The following is an 18,720-nucleotide window of genomic DNA, read 5'->3' on the forward strand; positions in this document are numbered from 1 at the left end:
CTTCAGGCCATGCTAACGACTTCACTGCATGGGAAATCCGTACAGTCACTTTCCTTGAAGTCCAACTTCAGCTGCCTGAACTTTAAAATGTGTTTCTTTGAATATTATTTATTAACTTATTTTTAGTATGAGGGATAGAAAGAAATATGTTGCTCCTAGCCCTTCCGGGTAATGGCTCTGGCTTAGTAATGTTATCCTGCCATAGATGGTGAAGAAACCTATGCAGCCAGGCAGGTGCTGTTGAAAAATAGCATTTATACGTGGAAGATTGACTTCAGACTGTGCATAGTTAAAAAATTATCTCAAGCACTTTAGCTCTCATGTTTTCCACCATTTGAATGCTGCTGTGTTTTACTTTTCGGCAGGTTTGCGTTTTTGTTGTTGGCGATGTTTTGTTTTTGTTTAGTGATGTTTTACAAACTCTTTAGTGTCCTTGAGGAGGGATGCTCAAAAAATAAAATACTACCTCTGCCACTCAACATCGAGCCAATCTAGTGGGGGTGTCTTTTGCGTTCAGGGTTTTCAAGGTGATGTTCATCTGAGATGATGACTGGATGCAGCTGCACACTGCACATGTGCTGGCTCCCTTGCAGGGAAGGACAAGAAGAACCTACAGAGCATTAGGTACGTAAAAGACTTCAGGATCTGATAATGGCTGTGAGCCATAGCAGGGGGTATAACCTGTTTAAGAACTTGTTTTCATCCCGGATCCCAGCCAGTAGTCAGCCTGGCACGAAAGGGCAGGCAGCCTAACCCATTCTCAAAGCACAGTGCTTCGTGACTGGAATCTTTTCAGCTGTTTGCTTTTGTGATATGATAAGAATCTGTGCCTCAGATGAACAACTCTTTTTGTCTTATCTCCCTCCACTTAGGAAACCTCTGTTGCACTCTGAACTCCTCATTTCACCCCTTCAGTAAATGGCCATGCATTCCTGCTTGATGAATATTTGCACTGAAGAGGTTGGTGGTTCCACCCAGCCCTGGCGGGCAAGGGATTAATTCTGCATTTTTATCAGTACCTGGGAACCGCTGGTGGAATCAACTTCTGCTTCATTGCAAAATGGGGGGAAAAAATTGGGTTACCTAGGAACTAAGGAAGCCGACTCACCCTGGAAAGTGCTGGTAGGACAGTGCTTGTTAGTACAGGAGATGCCAAAAAAAGAGAATTTGATGGTATGTTGTGTATCCCTCCCAGATAGTGCTGCAAAAAGGGGAAGATACAGTCGGATTAATCTTATTGCAAAGACTACAGTTAGTTTCAGGAAGACAGCCCTGCTTCCCAAGCCTGTTGTGATGATAACCCCAGCATTGTACTCCCAGGTCAGGTCCAACCAGCTTCAACTGAAATGGCGCACTGGAAACGGCAGATTGTCTCTGCTGGTGGCACCAGTCCAAGCTGATAACGGGGCCTGACTTTGTTCATTGCCACAGGTGTTGAATTGTCTCTTTTTCCATCCAGGTAACTCAAGGCTACTTTTCCTCAGAGCCTTACATCTTGTGGCTTGAACAAGTCCTTTTATCGTGCTGTTGGCGTGTGACAAGTGGATCTGCCTGTATGCTAAAGCCACGAGGGTTTTCTTATGGCTGGGAAGCCTAGTGGTAGCTCTACACAGCACTGGGGATCCAGCAGCCCTCATCTAATGCAGACATTTCTGCTGGCCCAGTACAGACCCTATGACTGTACAGAAAATCCTGCTTTTCAAAATCATTCCAACTGTGACTTCTTTTTGAAGTGAAAATCAGGGTCAGAGATGCCTGTTAGCCAGCCTAAGCCCGGCAGTAAAGATGAGCTTAACCCGGTGCAGCAGTGGGAATTGCTCCAGTGCTGGAATAAGAGCCGCCTCTTGGAGCTGCTGCATCCCTTGGGCTTTGCTGCCTGTGGGCAGTGTCCGTGTTTCAGTCTATTCTGCTGGAAACAAGGCCACTGTTCCCTCTGAAACCCTGAACTGCAGTATTTTGTGGCTGTGGGTTTGCCCAGAGTTGGCATTTTCATGGGAACGTGAACAAAAATCTGTTCAGGAGCTTCTCAATTACAGCGATGCAGACAAAAAGTTTCTTCTCCTCAAAGGGAAGAATCTTCTCCGCTGGGAACTCAATGAGTTTATCTGAAACCTTAACTCAGGGAGCACGGCTTGAAGACTGTCATGGCAGAATTGGAAGCAATTAGGCATTTGAAAGAACAATTGATTACAAAGGTTGACTGTATATTCTATGGCAGGTTGTTCTCCTCACTATTAATAAGCTCTAGCCATTCCCTGTAATAGGTATAACCACATAACCGCAGCTTTATTTGATTTAAACATTGGGGAACCCTATCCAAGATGAAGTTCAAGAGTAGATCCTATAGTCCTAGCGATTCCCCAAGGACACATATTTACCCTGTACCTTTGCACAGACAAGGTATGTGGCTGACTGACCCAGTAAATGAGAACGCTTTAATGGAAAAAAACACAGCTGTGTTTATTCCAACAACCTGTCTCCTGGTGTACCAATCTCTGCCTCAATAAGCAACTGTGTTCGTTCCAGTGGCTGCGCTTTCTAGGCCTTCAGCAGGTCTGGAAATACCACAAGCAAATAGACAGAGTGCTTCTAGCTCAGGTTCAGAGATGCGTTGTAGTCTGGGGAGGAAAAACAGTATCTGCCTTTTCTACTCTAGCTTCACTGTGAGCTTAAGGCAAAGAAAGTGTTTGCAGGTGTATAAACCTGCTCTTCTCACGCCTGCCGCTCTCTGAAAAGGAGTGTAGCTCTAACAATTAATTCTAATTAATTCTCTCGGACAGCAGGACCACTGTTCTCTCTCAAACAGGACCACCATTTCTCACCATGTGTGAAGGAATCTGGATTACGAAATCTAAATAGAAGTACAGACTGTGATTAATATATAGAAGGAAATGAAATTGCAAGTAAGCCTGAAAACTTGTCTGTCCCTTGAGCAGCCAGACTAAGAAGGGTTAATAAATGCCAAAGATTAGACTTGCAAATTCAGTCTCTACATAACCAACCAGTTTTTCCAGGAAAAGAAAAGAAGCTGTTGTGAAGGTGACTTGCAAAATATGTGTAGGTCTAATAAATATGCATGGGTACAGTGCTACTGACCATAAAAGGATATGAGGTGACAGTAGGAAATCCAAGAGCAACTTTAAAAAGAAAAAAAAAAATCTAACATCCAATTTAAACTAGGCCATATGCCAGTTCTCCTCAAGAGTGAAGCCTGACTCCTTATTCACCATGACATGGTTTCCACTGTAATCTTCCCAATTTTTTTGTTCCGTCTCTCCTGTAATAAGAAATCCTGACTTCTGTACTTTGCCTGCTTACAGTTTTAATGTTCATGAATGCTGTCACCCTTCAAAAGAATTTCAGCAAAAGCAAATAGGAGCCAGGGCTGGGTAGCTGATAAATCTCAGCCAGCAACACTGCAATATTTGATAATCCCTGTAGCCTAAAATCCTAGTTTATCTGCAATCCTTCATATTCTGTCCAAGTGATGTGCTGTCACAGAACCTTTATCTTTCATGAAGACTGCTGAATGGAAAGGCACCTTCCTACCTGTCCAAATAGAATATATAATTATACAAAAGCAGCTGCCCCCTATCTTGTCTCTCAACCGCAGCTGCTTTTCTGGCCAACCTGAGAACTCAATCACAGGCAGATGCTGATCAAAGTACTCAAAAGGAGACAAGGTGTTTAATACAGACACTCCTCTCCAACATCGCCAGAACACAAACATGTCTCTGTAGGGAGAAGCGGTGTTTTCAATGCATTTTGTACTCGAGTACAAGTGAGTTATGTTCTCCCTCTGCATTTTGTGAGGACTTCACTGTTTTGCATCATGCTGCTTCTAACTTTAATACAGATTACCACCGACTAATTCAAATAATCCCTTCCTTGATGTCTAGAGCAGTGAACTTCCATCAACCCCATGTAACAGAAAGAAAAATTAGATAGTTACAGAAAAGCTCCTTAGGTCACTGTAAACCATCTTTCTTGACAGCATATTGACAACACAATTGTTATCACACTGTAGTGCCCTTCACCAGAGACACTCACCCAGAGCACCTCTGCAAGCATTATTTAGTGCAAACGTTTCCTCTCCACCCTCACCTGAGACGGAGCAGTTGTTATTCTTCCTCTTTATAAGCAAGAGGCACTATGGTTGAGGGAAGCAGAGAACTCCACTCAGGATCACACAGGCAGTGGTAAAACTAGATTTACAACATGAAGCTGAGTCAGACTCTTCTAAGCCACACTCCCCCCATACGAATTATTTAGCTATGCTCTGAAGTTAAAATCACTAACGTTCTTGGGAAGAAAGGGCTTCTTTTAATCCATCAATTAATTCCTCTACTTGTGTGTATATGTGCGTGTGTGCGTTTGCAGGTGCAGATTTACAACCTGGTTTAACACGAGGGTGTAATTCTGTCTTTTTGATGGGCACGTGCAAATAGGGTATGTGATATCGTGTTGGCATGGCAACTATCTACTGGTTTTAAATAACAAGGTCAGGCCGTAGTGGCCATGCAAGCCCACGTCACCACCAGGGGGGACAGCTGCTTACTCATCTGTGCTCCGAGCAGAGCACCCCGCGCAAGGAGGCGTTCAGCGCACACCACAGCAACAGGCAGGTGTGACGTGGCTGAGTGGACACGTGCCTGTATCGCTAATCACCTTCTCCCCACCCTAAGCAAGCTCAGCTCAGCTTCCTGCTGCACAAACATCTCGCTCTTACCTGCCTCTGACCACACTTGGTTTGCAGCGTGGTTGGACGGTAGCTCCGCACTAAGCAGGCAGAAGGCCATGGAGCCCTCCTCTAACAGTGCCACGTTGTTGGTCTGTATCACCTGTGGATAATAATGACAGAGGGGGCTTTAGGGGGGATGAGAAGCATGGAGAGCTGAGTTTAATTATAGGACAAGAGAACAAACACAGAACCGTCATGGCTTTGTTCAGTGCTGCCAGGAAGCACTGGGTCACTTCCTGAATGTGACTGTAACATCATTACATTATAACAGCATTACATCAGAGGTTGATTCAGTTCACTATATTGATTTTTCTTTTCCAGTTAGATAAAAAATGTTATATACAAAGCACAATGACCACATGGCCATTCCCTACCCTCTTCCTTTGGCTCATGTGCTCGTTCTGGTTCTCTCTGGTGTCACACACATGGAAACAAGCAAACCCACACCCACGATCCCTTAGCTAGAAGCGGGCCAGGAAGGTGGTGCCTGCCTAGCAATGCATACAACTTAAGCTATGTTAACATAATTAATTATTTCCAGGTATAATTGTCTTTATCAGCTATGCTAACATCAGTAGTTACTGGGGAGCTACTACTCCAAAGTGTTACCACCGAGTGCCTAGTAAAGTGTTGGTGACTTAACAGATCTAAATCAGAAGAACAAAATTTAGCTATGATGTAATTGATGCAGAGCTTTTGCTACATTACATTTCAAAAGTATTTAAATTCACCATAAAATACATCTTTGATAGAGCATTTCTTGGCCTTTACCCTTGAAGAAGAATGTGCTTAAGACGGACAAAAAGACCTAGCACCAAAGCTTGGCAAGATGCAATTGTCAGCTATTTTTAACCTAAATAGGTATTTAGCCTAGGCTTGAGAACAATAATGCAGTCACTCTTTTGAGATTTATCGTAGCCAAGTTCCAACCTGGTAAGGAAGTGTGAGTTAAATAACTCTACTGGTTTTCCTTCCTAATTTACAGCTGTGCAGTTATAAACAAAAGGAGGAGAAGAGTCACCCACAATACTTCCAGGCAGGAGCATTGTAACTGGCTGTATCTGGTGCTGACGTGAAGGCTCAGGGCTCAGCTCCCCACGTCTTGCAGGGCATAGGACAGAGTCCACTCCCTGTGCCGGTCTGTGAAACGAAACCGCTGAGCCCCGGCCATCCCAGCCAGGCGTTCGACCTCTCGCCTCCTGCAGCAGCCGCCATCCCTCAGGACGTCGAAGGCCTTGAGCACCGGGCGGCATCACATGAGCGTGGCAGACAAAGCACGCTCTGTGACGGGCTCTGAGGCCAATGCCAAGGCCTGGGGTCTTTGGGAAAGGCCACTCGGCCTCTCTCAGCCTGCCCCAGCCCAGGCACCGCCACCCCCGCACCCTTCTCCTGCCCTGCGTCAGGCTGGGGGGCTGGAGGCCTGGTGCGCTGTGACCCCATGGTGGGCTTCATCCAACACGGAGACCCCCAGATTGGCTCCCCCACACCCCCTCCCAGCCTCCTCCCTCTCCCCACAACCTGCCTCGCCCTGGGTGCCCCCGGATCCCCTCAGGCCACCCGGGCCTCGTCCCCAGGGAGCCGCCCGCCACCCCCATGGCCACCCTCCTCTCCTCAGGCGCGCCCCCCCCCCCCCCCCCCCCCCGGCCTTCAGCCCCCTTTGGTACCGTCCACAGCCGTACCACCCCCCCCCCCCCCTCCATCCGCCCCCGCCGCCCAGCCCCCTTGGTACGCCCCGCCCCGCGCCCTGCCGCCCCGCCCCCCCCAGCAGGGGGCGCCGAGGGCGGTGCCCACCCCGGGCCGGGGAGACACCGCGGCGGCACTTCCGGTTGGCGGCGGCGGCGGGAGCGGGAGCGGGGCCAGGGGGGAGCCGGGCCGGGCCGGGATGGCGGTGGACGTGCGGCGCCTGGAGGCGCTGAGCCTGCAGGAGCTCAGCGCGCTGCTGGACGACGAGGAGCAGCTACAGGACATGGCCCGCGAGATGGAAGAGGTGAGGGGCGCCCGCGCAGCCCCGCGCCCGGGCCGCGGCCTCCCCCTCAGGCCGCCCGCCCCCCTCAGCCCACCGGGGCGCTGCCCGCGGGGTCCCCGCGGCTCGGGGCTCGCTGTCCCGTCTCCTCCCTTACCACTTGCTCTTTGAGGGGTGTTAATGACCGCCTCCCCCCACCCGCGGTGCAGGTGACTCCCTCTTCCCGGCTCTGCTCGGCCGTCGCGGCTCCGCCATGGAGTGGCCGGTAAATAAGGAGCCCCTGTGCTGCGGGAAGCTCTGCCTGCCCCTCTCCCTCCCCCTCTTCCTCCCGGCCTTTTGTTTGCTGGCCCTCCGTAATGGGGAGGGGGGGGTCTGTGCCTGGGCACTTCTCCCGAGCGCTGGGCGCCAGGCGAGGGGGGCTGAGGGTTCGCCGTGGTGAAAATGCTCGGTTTGTACTAAATTAGGAGACACTGACGGACCGGAGGTGGGATCAGTTTTTCCATTAATACAGCCCTTGTTTTGTGCCTTGGCCGCGGTGAAGGATTTTGTCAGGGTGAAGTCGGTCCTATTTGTGGTCTCGATCACGGCGCAACTTTAATTCAGAACAATATGAAAGAGATTTCTGTGTGCCCGAGTTGGTATGCTGGGCGCAGCGAAGGCTGTCAGGCTTTCTGGTGCTTGTTTTGCCGATTTCAAATGTCTTTGTCAGTGTATCAAACTCTTAAGTCGTGCTTTTGGATCTGTGCTTGGTAAAACAAAATTGAAGCCTGTTTTCTTCCTGTTGCTGTGGTTGTCTTTCACTGGATTTTCTATATGCCAGTGGACACTGAGTATTACAGTTTGGATATGAGACTGTTCGAGGTTTGTTTGACCACAGATGTGCCTGAAAGACTGTAAGTGTAGTCAGCTACCAACAAATAAGATGAAACCGTTTACATGAAAACTTTAGAAGAAAGAAATGTGCTGTTCTTCTCTGGGTCTTGGATTTGTTGGTTTTGGGTTCGTTTTTTTTTTTTTTTTTTTGAATTGGAGGACAAAAGCCCCGGGGGGGGGGGGGAGAAGTGGAATTATATTCTTGAGAAAGAAGCTTAGTTTATTAAGTAAAATCAATTCTAATTGCTTTCCCTCAAACTAGGATTCCTGCCCTTTTGGTGCTTCTGAGGAAATTGTTATGGATCACCTCAAACCAAATTATCCAAGTATTACAGATGAAGAGGGCCCACTGGAGGTTGAGGCTAAGATAATAAGGTGTCCTAGGGAATTTACTTGCTGCATTATGCAGCAATTTGTATTTTGAACTTTGGGTAAATAGATTTGCGAGAGGGAGGCAGGCATAATAGCTTTTCATATGAGCTTATATTTTGAGAACTTAATATGCTGGAGAAACAGATACTGCTGTGATAAATAAAACATGCGGAGATCTTCGAGGCACCGTGGTTACTGAGGGGCAGGAGTATCCTTCTGTATAAAAACTGAGTATTTGAGGAGAGTCAATAGGTTTTAATGGGCTTAACTTTCTAGAGATACAAATGGGAGCAGTATGGCTGGTTTTATCATGATCTCTGACAAGGTACATGAGCTGAAAGCCTCGCTCAGTGGGCTCTCTTTTTATTATATATTTGTCAATACATGCTTGAGACTGTAGGTCAGAAGTGACAGAAAACCTCATGACCTTAGTTGAAAAGATCCTCTGTCACTGCAGAACTAGACCATATTCTTAATTTGACCCTCCGGTTTTCCTCTTTAGTTGGCAACAGAAGGCTTTTAAATTGTAGAGTAAAGTTCTCCGGGCCTGAGGGAATATTTTGTGGTGTTTGGAAAGTGTGTCTGGGTTTGAAGGTATTCAAGCTGTGTGGAAATATGGCTGTGCCACTGTCTGGTATAATCCTCTTTTATTGTGTGTGGAGGCTTTTACTAGAGTCTGTTCAACTAGAAATGCGTTTACCCACCTTGGAAGGAGTTGACCGTGCTTGAGTACTTCTTCCTCGTTCTGGTTTTGCCTCCAGTGGATTGTTTACTGATTGAGTTTGTGCCACTGGGTCCTGAGTTTTCACTGTGAAGTATGTGGCAGGAAGAGGAAGAGAGGGAAATCCTGAACATTAAGGAGGAACCATGGTGACTTCACTGCTACTTGTGTAGGTATTTGGTTGTCAGTCCATATGTGTCTAGGTTGTAGGGTTATTCGGAATTCCTCAGATTCATGATTTCATTGTGGCATGCCAGTTAAATCATGTTTCCTGAGTCACTTCTCTGAGGTCGCTTATATTTTCAGTGGCAAAGTTGACTAAATCTGATTATTCTGTAATTGAAAAAAACCTTTGTTCTTCTTGCTGCAAGGGAAACCCGGCTCAAACCCCAATGTTTTGTTCACAAAGAGGAGGATTTGGAAAACCACTTGGCTTTCTTGCTAATAGCTAAAAATAGGCACCTTTCAGCCTTAAAGGGAATGTATTCCTGTGCAGCATTGGAGCATGATTTGTATATGTCATTGTGGAGGTGTGTGTGCATATGTCTGTGTATCTATATATCTGTGTGTGCTCACGTGCACGTTCGTGTTTTGCTGGGGTAATGGGCATATACAGCGTCCTTCATGCCATATCCCCAGGTATGGGAAAATGGGACATCAAAGAGCTAAGCTGCTGCTTTTTCTGTATGTAAGGTTGTTTTCGAAGCCTCTGGGCTTTTAGCGCTTGAACAACGAACATCTTGTCTGATAGAAAGAGGAAGGAAGCCAATTGTCTGGTACTCCTAGTCTTTTAAAATTGAGGAGGGTATTTTTTGTAGTCCTTTGAGGTTAATCTGTGTAGTACATCTACAATATTCATGAAATAAAAGGACGTTGTTTATAAAAGTCAGTCTCGGCGTGATAACTCTGAACAGCACAGATGAGAGAACTTGTGACCTGATGGTGGTAGATCCATTAATTTCTCCTGTGAAAATGAGTTTTCTTTTTATCTACGGGGAACATCACTTTAGTAACAATGCAACATTGTGTTACTGACTGCTGCGGCTCTACTGCCAAAAATTATTTGCCCTTGAAGACCTTAATTATATGAAATCAAGAAGTCAGAAATGTATTGCCTTCCTCCCACTCCAGGATTTCAGAGTAACCTGGCAAGGACGGAAGGGGTTTTCAAGTGTAGTCCTTTTCTCAAAAGCCCTTTGAAAAGGTCGGGCAGTGCAGAGAGTCCAAGTTAAAACTGTGTGAATGCATGCCCAGATTTCTTGGATTCCCACTCCTGTCCTAAAACCACATTGTGCAAGTGGTTATGTTCTTGTTTGCCAAACATGAAATTTAGTTACAAAGTTAGGAATTAGACTTGGTGACAACTACAGGTTTTTCTCTTCCAGCCGAGCATCAGATGAGTAACCTGCCTGTGTCTGATGAGTGAAATTGCGGTTCTGGGTGTCTTTCCTCTGCAGTAAACGTGTAGGAATTGCAACCTACCTTTCAACCTTTATTTTGTCATTTTTTTAAAGCTAGTATTTACGTAATCAGAAGACCAAGTTTAGCAAATCTAGTTACTTTGGAACGTGTGTTAATATTTATTACCCAACAGATGTTGTTAGAGGGTGTATTATCATTCCCTAGTACTTGAGGAAAAGCACTCTTAAATCTTCTTGTGTAAAATAAGTCTCTATTCTTCTACTCTGCACCTGTCAGCTCCGGTTTCAGGGGTTAATTTGACACTCCAAACGTGCATCGTTATACTTCCGCGGTGTGGCTGCGTATTTTGTTCCTAATTGGCAAGCATGTGTAAGTGAAAGAGAGCATGTGGGAATGGTAAAGGCTGGAGCAAGACCAGAGAAACCTAAAACTGACATGGATGTGTGTGATGTATAAAGAAATTAAAATGGTGCCACATAAAACTTTTTTATTTATAGCTCCTTAAGAGACTTTTTCTTGAGAGTACTGAGAGACGACTTGCCGTGGTGCTTGCCAAAGCAAGCTTATAATTATAGCAGCACTTGATGGACTTCGTGGGTAGCTGGGATTTCAGCTGCTCAGACTGCATGTCGGGAGGCATCTGGCCTGGAGTGCTTCTTCTGGGAACGTGATTTTGGATGAACAGGAGTGACGCTTCTCAGAGACGTTTTACACAAATAACTCTTGCTGCAAACCATTATTTTGGAGTAAATGAAAACCAGTAAAAATGCTGCTAAGCTAGTGCTGGCTTCTGTTTTAATTTTATGCAACATTTTTCTTCCTTTTCTAAAAGCGGGATGAAACGAAGCTGCAGTTGATGAAAGTAGTAGAATCTCAATTCCCAAAGCAGTTGCTGCTGCCTTTTCTTGGAAGTGCTTATTAAATAAATCCTTGAGTAAAATTATTCAAATTATGTCTGTTAAAGAAACTCACTTTTTAAGCATCTTTAAGTTTTGAAGTGCTGCATAAACCATGATTTTTATCTTTAATAACCTCTGCGTGTTCATGGCTTCATTTTCTTGCCGCATGGACAATTTGATGAGTGGTCTGCTCAGTGGTAAGCAATCCTGCTGCCATTAAAATCCTTTTATAAGCAGCTCAGTATCATTGCCCCATTTGTCCCATTCAGCATTCATAGGCAGAGCTTACCAGTTAAAAAAAAAAAAAAGCATATGTTCTCTTTAATCTTGTCCTGTCTCATTATGTCTTGTGATTCTGACTGGTATTTCTCATCTGTTTTCAGATTGATGTTTCCTGCCTGTTGAAGTGCTCATGACCTCAATAGTCTTGTTAGCAATTCTGCTAGAGTTGCGTGCTCTTTGCTTATTTCTCTTAATAACCTTTTTTTCATGGCACTTCCAGTAGGCAGGTGAACATCTGAGTCAGTAGCAATCCCCTGCTAATAGACGTTTTTGTCACACAACACGGCTGCCAAGCAAATAACTTCTATTGGATTTATTCCTTGCTTGGCTACTGTCTGGGGCTTGTGGAAAGCTGTGAATGGATGCTGAAAGCATGCTTCGTGCTGCATTGGTATTCTTAATAGACTGGTCATGCTGTACTGTATCTTTGACCCTTGGATGATTTTGTAACTGTTTATTTTGTTTCTTTTAAATTAGTCAGCATTTTTGGAAAGTTCTTCTGTAGGGCTTTTTAGGTTATCTCCACAGTGTTTGCTTTTCCAATTCCTTGAATTAACTTCTAAATGCAGTGGAACAGTGGCAGAAAAGTTTATTGTGCGGAACTTAACATCAGTGCCAGAGATTATTCTGGTTTGTGAAGTCGTGACTCTATTCAAGTTGCATTGCTTTGGGGTTATATCTGTTCTATTTGTTGTGAAGTGGAATTCACTCATTCCACAGACTTCAAACTTTTTTCAGTGACATGAAGCATTTAAATGTCCTGAACAGGTGGATGGGTCTTCACCAGCTCCTCCTTAAGTTTCATTAAACATCATTCCTAAATTTACCTTGTATTTGAGGAACTGGTTCTTCTCACAGTTTTAGGTAAGATTTTGAGTTTCTCAGCTCTTCAAGTGTCCATTTTTTAAAGAAATTTGAAGTGCTGGAGGTGAAGTCTTCAAGAGTGACGCTTGATCGTTAAATGTCGGTCATGTTTTTTGTTCAACTTCTGTAGAAAAGATGTGCCCTTCTTAGAAGTGCTACAATATGGAAAAAGTTGAGTCATGAAGTCTTGTGAAATTTCAGCACTGTAACTTAAAGTACCTTAGCTCTTTTCAAGTTTAAAACAAGTATTTTTAAGACTTTTGCTTAAGTTAGACTAGTCCATAATTGCTAGTAGGTGCCAGGTGCTAAGGACAGGAAAGGATGTTTCTCTGTGTTAGATGTAGGTAGGTCGTAATATTGATTATTGTTTTTTAAATTTTTACAAGTCAGGTACATCATGTCACGCTGTTATTTATTCATCTTTACACATCTGAAGTGATTTAGAAGTAAAGTTATTCAGAAAATCACTGTAGAAGGTTAGGCATTTGCTTTCTCCTTCCCCTCTCTAGTGCTGTTGACAGACGTTACGATACTTGAGGCAGGAGCATTATTTAAAAGTAGTATTTAAAAACACCACAAAAGCCTCATCTGACTTAAGGAAGCTTTTTCTGTTCCTCCATCTGTTCGCCTGGAGTTCTTCCTTCTCCTCTTTATTATATATGATTTTAGTCAAAGGTTCTTTTTCCTGGGATTTGTGCTCTTGAAAGGTTTCTGGGGTTGTGTCCACTGGCTTTTTTTCTCTGGAGAGGAAATGTACATGTTCTTCATCCTGAAGAGAGATTAAAGTTCACTCAGAAAACTTGTCTTCCCAGACTGACTGCGCAACTGCTTTGAAACGAGAATATCAGCCTTATGAGCGGTGAAAATACAATCACCAGATCAAATTGAAGTCACTTGGAGGAAGTAGTGTGCTCGTTAAAATGGTGAAAGAGGAGAGGCATCAGAAACCATGAATCTTTTTGCACGCAATCTTCTTTGGCTGGCAGTTCAGAAGGCAGCTAGTTAACAAAGCTTGTGTGATGGCAGGTGATTTGGTGAGAAGCTGGATGTCACTAATTAAGCTGTTAAATCGTGGGTATTTTAGTTCCCTTCATAATGGTTAGAAAAAAATGTAAAACAGGGGAACTTAGGCTTCCCGAAAGCAACAGTCTTAACAGCATTGGATCGTATGAGAAGAAGTAAGTGGAAGCAACCAGTTTAATTTAAATTATTTTGCATTGGATTCAAAAGTGAGAAAAGAGGATTTTCTTTTTATTCTTGGAAAGGATTCAAGTTGAACACAAGCACAGGGCTGGAAGCTTGTTTAGCTTGATGTGAGAATCTCAAGAAGACAAAACAGTATCGCACGTACAGTTTCTCTGACTTTCACAATTTGGAGTAGGAATTTATTTTGATTGATGTAGAATTTAGGACTCAGCATTTTCCTTTACTTGATTTTTTTGAAGTGGTTTAGCAAGAACAGGGTGAAAGAGGGTAAAACTTGTGTATTTGAAGAGCAGTATCTGGGGACAAAGATGTATTTAAGTAACACTGAGCTAATTTTGAATTTGGCAGATTAAAAGTACTGTATAAATATTTCAAAAGGAAGTAATTGCTTTCGAAGACACTGTTGCTGTGCTTGCAGAATATTTTTGCCTGATGCACCCAGTTTTGCGCTCAGACTGCGCAGAGCACCTGAATTCTGATCCTGTCCTTTTCTGGGTCTTTTAAATAGCTCAGTTGGGTTTCCTCTTTTTGGGCTGTGGCTCTCCTGTATCCAGCCATGAGTGTGAAAGGAAGAAAGCACTGTACTCTTCATCTTTGCACTGAACTCAGTGCAACTGTCTGCGAATAAGATCTGTTACAGCTAAACTGAGATGATGTGGGCTAGAAAGGCCGTATTAATGTAGGAGGTCACAAAGAGTGTGTCAAGCGTTTCGTTGATTTTGAAGGCAGCTTAATAGAATTGGTCTGTTGTGCCATGGGAAAGCTATCCCACTTGTTGATTCAGACTGAAAATCTGAAATCAAATCCCTTGGTTGGTTTGTTGTTTTTTTTTTTCCCTTTTGATGTCTGAGTATTTTAATGAATCTAATGTGACATCCAGGGCAGGCTGCCCCAAACACTCAGCTTTCCCAAAGCTCATGAAGACTGTCTTGGTAAAATGGCATGTGTGTGTATGTATAAGCAAACTCGGAATCTTGCCGAATCTTGGTTTTGTGAGAATTGTCATTTGTTCTTCAGGAATAATGTCTTCAGGCTAGGATATGTTAAGCAGAAGGATTAAACTGAAAAACAAGCTTTTGGCGTTAATCCAGGATTGATTTAGCATAGTTGGGGAAGAATATTCTGGAGAAGGAACAGTAATGATGCAGTCCTTGGGTTCTGCATTTTAATAAGACAAGAGATGACAGTCTTCTGCAGTTTTACTGCACTTACTGCTGGAATTCCAGGATTCTTTTCAAGAGCAACTGTTGCTTCATCTGTCAACATTCATCATGGGGAAATAGCAAGCGTGGTGTGTGAGGTGGGGATGAAGAAGCATCTGTGTTAAATAATGAGTAAAAATTCATACAAAGCACCTTCAGGTAGCAGGGCGTGAATATGAAAATCTGCGCTCGCAAAGCTGTGACAGCGAACAGGTCAGACTTCATGTAAATTTGTGACAAGAATTAGTAGAAACTCGGGTGACATAAACTGCACTCCTCTGCCACTTAGCAGAAATGTCTCAAAGAGCACCCAAAGACCCAAAGGTTTCTACACAGAAACCATTACTGTGCTACTGAAACCTGCCTCTTGCAGGCAGCTCAGCACAGCAGGAACCCTGTTGCTGTTCTGAGCAGGCAAAAGCTGTTCTGCCTGCAGGAGCGTTCAGAGGCACCTCTGCCACCTCTTAGAGGACGGGGGTTCTTCGTGTCCTTTCCCCCAACACAAACTCTTTGAGTAATTATCATTTCCAGCTTGGAGAAGAAGAGTCTTAATGACCTCTCTGCTGCATTTGGGAAAAAAAGTGCAGGCAAGTGACTTCAGGGCAGTATAAATCCCTGTTCAGAAAGCGATTCATTCACAGGTGCTCATAGCTGGCAGAAGAGATCCTTATTCTCAGGGCAGTTCCTCTGAAGGTCTTTTCCCCCATGAACTTCAACAGTCCCTTGTCATTTTAGATGATTTCAACATGCTGTTTGCAGCATAGATCTTATTCCTTCTAGGTGATACATTAGTGAAATAGTCTGTTAGTAGAGCAGTAAGAATAGTTTGTGAGAAATGATTTTGTGTAGCAGAAAAAAGAGATCATGAGAAGAGCGCAATAGCTGAAGCTGACCGTACCGACCTACACAGTGGACATTCCCACTGTTCATAAAAAGTCCAAAAGTGTGGTTATTAGTTGCACATCGAGTACCATAGTACTCATTTTTACAGAGAGCTTAATTTGTTGTTTATTTAGAAGTTTGGAAATTCTCAGATTGTCTAAATAACCATTAGTCTTGCTTAATGTTTTCCCTGCTGTTTCACACACTTTTTTTTTTTTTTTTTTTTTTTTTTCATTTCCAGGCCCAAAATGTTCAACACAGCAAGGACATGACTCTTGCCAGCAACCGCAGTCTGGCAGAAGGCAATCTTTTGTACCAGCCAAAGTTGGAGTCTTTGAAATCAAATTTGACTGAAAAATACCGAGAGCTGCAAGTTCTTTTTGAAGCATACCAGATAAAGAAAACAAAACTAGGTAACGTTTTCTGTTGACAGTTATGATTTACTGCGTTCTAAGTGAATGTAAATCTGTGGCATGGTTTTTGTTTGGTTTTTGGTGTCACAGTTTCAGCTGTGTGAATTAGGGTACAAAATGAAATGTCATTCTTGTGTATTTCTGAAATAGATCATGCTTCTAATGATTTATTAAGTATCTGTTACATCTAGTAACAGATACTATGGATTCTTTCTGTTATTGTGTGGTTACCTTCCTATTGTTGACCTGCTCTTCCCTAAATGATCAAATCCATTTGCCTTGCTAAAAAGTAAAATGTAATTTGAATTTTCGGTGATTAATCATAAATCAAATGGAATATTGCATTTAACTTTCTCATTTCGTACTGAACTGTGCAGCACTGTACATCTGATACTGCACTTGCTGAAGTGCTTTGTCTTTCAGTATTATAAATACGTCATTGTAATTAAATTTCAGCTTTTAGTACTGTGACAGTATTCCTAAACTACTTAATATATTTTCTTACTGTAGATCATCCTGTCTGGAGCAGTGAAGTGTGCTCATTGTACATACATGCCTTAGAAATTGTTATGGTTGCTGAGGCTGTATAGCTGCAGTTAGAAGTCACTTAGAGCCAGCTGTCACTTACTGTTCCTTTTGTGCCATTACAGACAGACAGTCCAGTAATGCTTCACTGGAGACACTGCTGGCGCTGCTTCAGACAGAGGGGGCTAAGATCGAGGAAGACACAGAGGTAATGACAAAACATTTCAATTCTGCCATTTGTACCCATTTCCAAAGACTTGAGTGTCCACGGCTGCAGTGCGGAGTTGAACGTGTCATGGACGAAAGGGATATGTTTAAGACTATGGTCTGGTCTTTGCTTTGGACTTCAATGAACAGCCATTTGGTTTCAGCAAGAATTTTTTTTTATCTGGGCAATTTTTACTCATAACATCTTTGAAGTTTAAGAGAGAAAACACTCCTTTTCGGAAAAGAAAGTCAAACCCTCTTAGTTCCTTGGCATTGCCTTCAAACTCATGGCCTATAAATGGGGAATTGTATTTTTTTTTTTATGGTGTTTGCCTGGTGTATGTATTAATCCATTACAAATGCCAGTTAGTAATCTCATGAAAAATTGTGCCTGCACTGTTTTTTTCCAGCATTTCTGGTGAAATATTCCATGGTGATTTCAACGTATCTGTCTGGGTGCCAGTGGTCACCCCTCGCTGTGATACACGTGCTTGAAGGGTGGTCTGTTTTCAGAATGATGGAAGTGTTTGGTTTGGTTTACTGATATACCTGTAGGACATTTTCTATAACTGTATCGGGGAGAAAAAAAATCTGCTTATTGACCTTAGGATATGAGCAAAGGACAAGTTGAATTATGTGATTATATGCACAGTCACCGTTCTTAATTATTAAAAGTCACTTACCCAAAGCCACAAGCAAGTGTGAGTATTAAACCTGGCTTAGCAATAATCTGCCTCTCTCTACTGAGTCTTCCAGAGTTCTCGGTGTTTCTGTTGGCCTTGCAAGCAGTACTGAGCTGTAATTCAGCTTAGCTGGCAATCTTGAAAGCTGTTGAACTTGGTTTCTTCCCACCTCTGATGATCAGGGGAATGTTCAGAGCTACGTTCAGATGTTCTTACTGCTGTTGCTTCAGTATAAATTTAAGCAAAAATGATATTTAACTCCCAGTGCTTCTGAGTAATAACTAACTCAAAATTCTGCTCAGAATTCTTAGTATGTCAGTCGTCTTCCATATGCAAGCTGGAAAATCACAGGCAAAATTATGCTATTTTTAGGATATAAGCCATTTAGATTCTCTTACAGTATGCTGTTTTCTAAGAGATTGTTCTGTATTTGACAGAATATGGCAGAGAAATTTCTTGATGGTGAAATACCACTGGATTCCTTCATTGATGAGTACCAGAGCAAGCGCAAACTGGCTCACCTGCGACGTGTAAAAATTGAGAAGCTCCAAGAAATGGTGCTGAAGGGACAGAGACTTCCACAGGTTCAGCCACAGGCTCAGCTGAGAGCGCCTGAGACAACACCAGCACCTCAAGATTCCTACACTTCGGATGCAAACACTCCTCCTTCAGTTGTGCCCCGACGAATACCACCCCCTCCACCTTCTTCAGTCCCAGCAGGACGCTTTCCTACGCCGTTTACTGCAGCCATGAGTGCAGGACCAGCTCTTTCTTATCCAGGTGCTCCGTATCCTCCTCTCCCCCCTCGACCAGGAGTTCAGTCTGCAAGTCAAATGCCACAGCCAGGATACCCATCCCAGTTTGTACCACAGTATCCTCCAGCTCTTCCCCAAAGACCACCTCGCCTTCCGCCACATCCTGGTTTTATCCTGCAGTGAATATTTTGGTGCGCCTCACTTATGTATTGGTGCTCATATTTCCCGTTTCTCCCCATCAGAGACTTAACGTAGGCAATGGAAAGCCTCTGGTTTTTGCACAAAGGAATACAAAATTCGAGCTGTGGCACAGAGGTTTGCAATTGCTTTTGGTAAATGTGATTCTTCTTGTTTTCAAATATCAGTGGCGACAAGGTTTTTCTAGGAAGGTGATAGGGTCTAAATTTTGTAGATCCCATCAAATTGTTGAACAACATACAGTGGGTTTCCTGACATTACAAATCGAATCACTCTCTGAATTCTTTAGTGATGATAAACCAGCATCCCCTTCTGTTCCGATGTACCCCCATCGCAGCTGGATGTATGTGGGGCAAACTGGGAGCTGTTTGTCCCTCTAAAGAATTCTCTGTCGGTGCTGGTGTTTGGGTAGTAACAACCATATCTGAGTAGGGGGTAAAGGGCTGCAAAGGGCCGCATCAGCATCCTTTGCAGCGTGCCCAGACAACGGCATTCACGGCCAGGTGCACAAC

The 18,720-nt window shown here is 43.8% G+C and overlaps 1 protein-coding gene across 1 annotated transcript; it reads left to right on the plus strand.

Moving 5' to 3' along the window:
- The first annotated feature begins 6,623 nt into the window (after positions 1-6,623).
- VPS37B (VPS37B subunit of ESCRT-I) lies at positions 6,624-18,457 on the plus strand. The gene is made up of 4 exons (XM_086474305.1): positions 6,624-6,728; positions 15,669-15,840; positions 16,491-16,573; positions 17,693-18,457. Exons 1-4 carry the CDS (start codon positions 6,624-6,626, stop codon positions 18,191-18,193), a joined length of 861 nt encoding a protein of 286 aa, XP_086330431.1. The 3' UTR covers positions 18,194-18,457.
- Positions 18,458-18,720: the final 263 nt, after the last annotated feature.

Source organism: Leptosomus discolor, chromosome 16 (genome assembly GCF_034619465.1).
Source record: "Leptosomus discolor isolate bLepDis1 chromosome 16, bLepDis1.hap2, whole genome shotgun sequence".
Lineage (NCBI taxonomy): Eukaryota > Metazoa > Chordata > Aves > Leptosomiformes > Leptosomidae > Leptosomus > Leptosomus discolor.

Bases quoted from the DNA above. Each gene is read 5' to 3' on its own strand.
- VPS37B (XM_086474305.1), top strand. From the start codon at position 6,624: ATGGCGGTGGACGTGCGGCGCCTGGAGGCGCTGAGCCTGCAGGAGCTC. The intron at 6,729-15,668 runs GTGAGGGGCGCC...TTTCATTTCCAG, and splicing joins TGGCCCGCGAGATGGAAGAG to GCCCAAAATGTTCAACACAG. The intron at 15,841-16,490 runs GTAACGTTTTCT...GTGCCATTACAG, and splicing joins GATAAAGAAAACAAAACTAG to ACAGACAGTCCAGTAATGCT.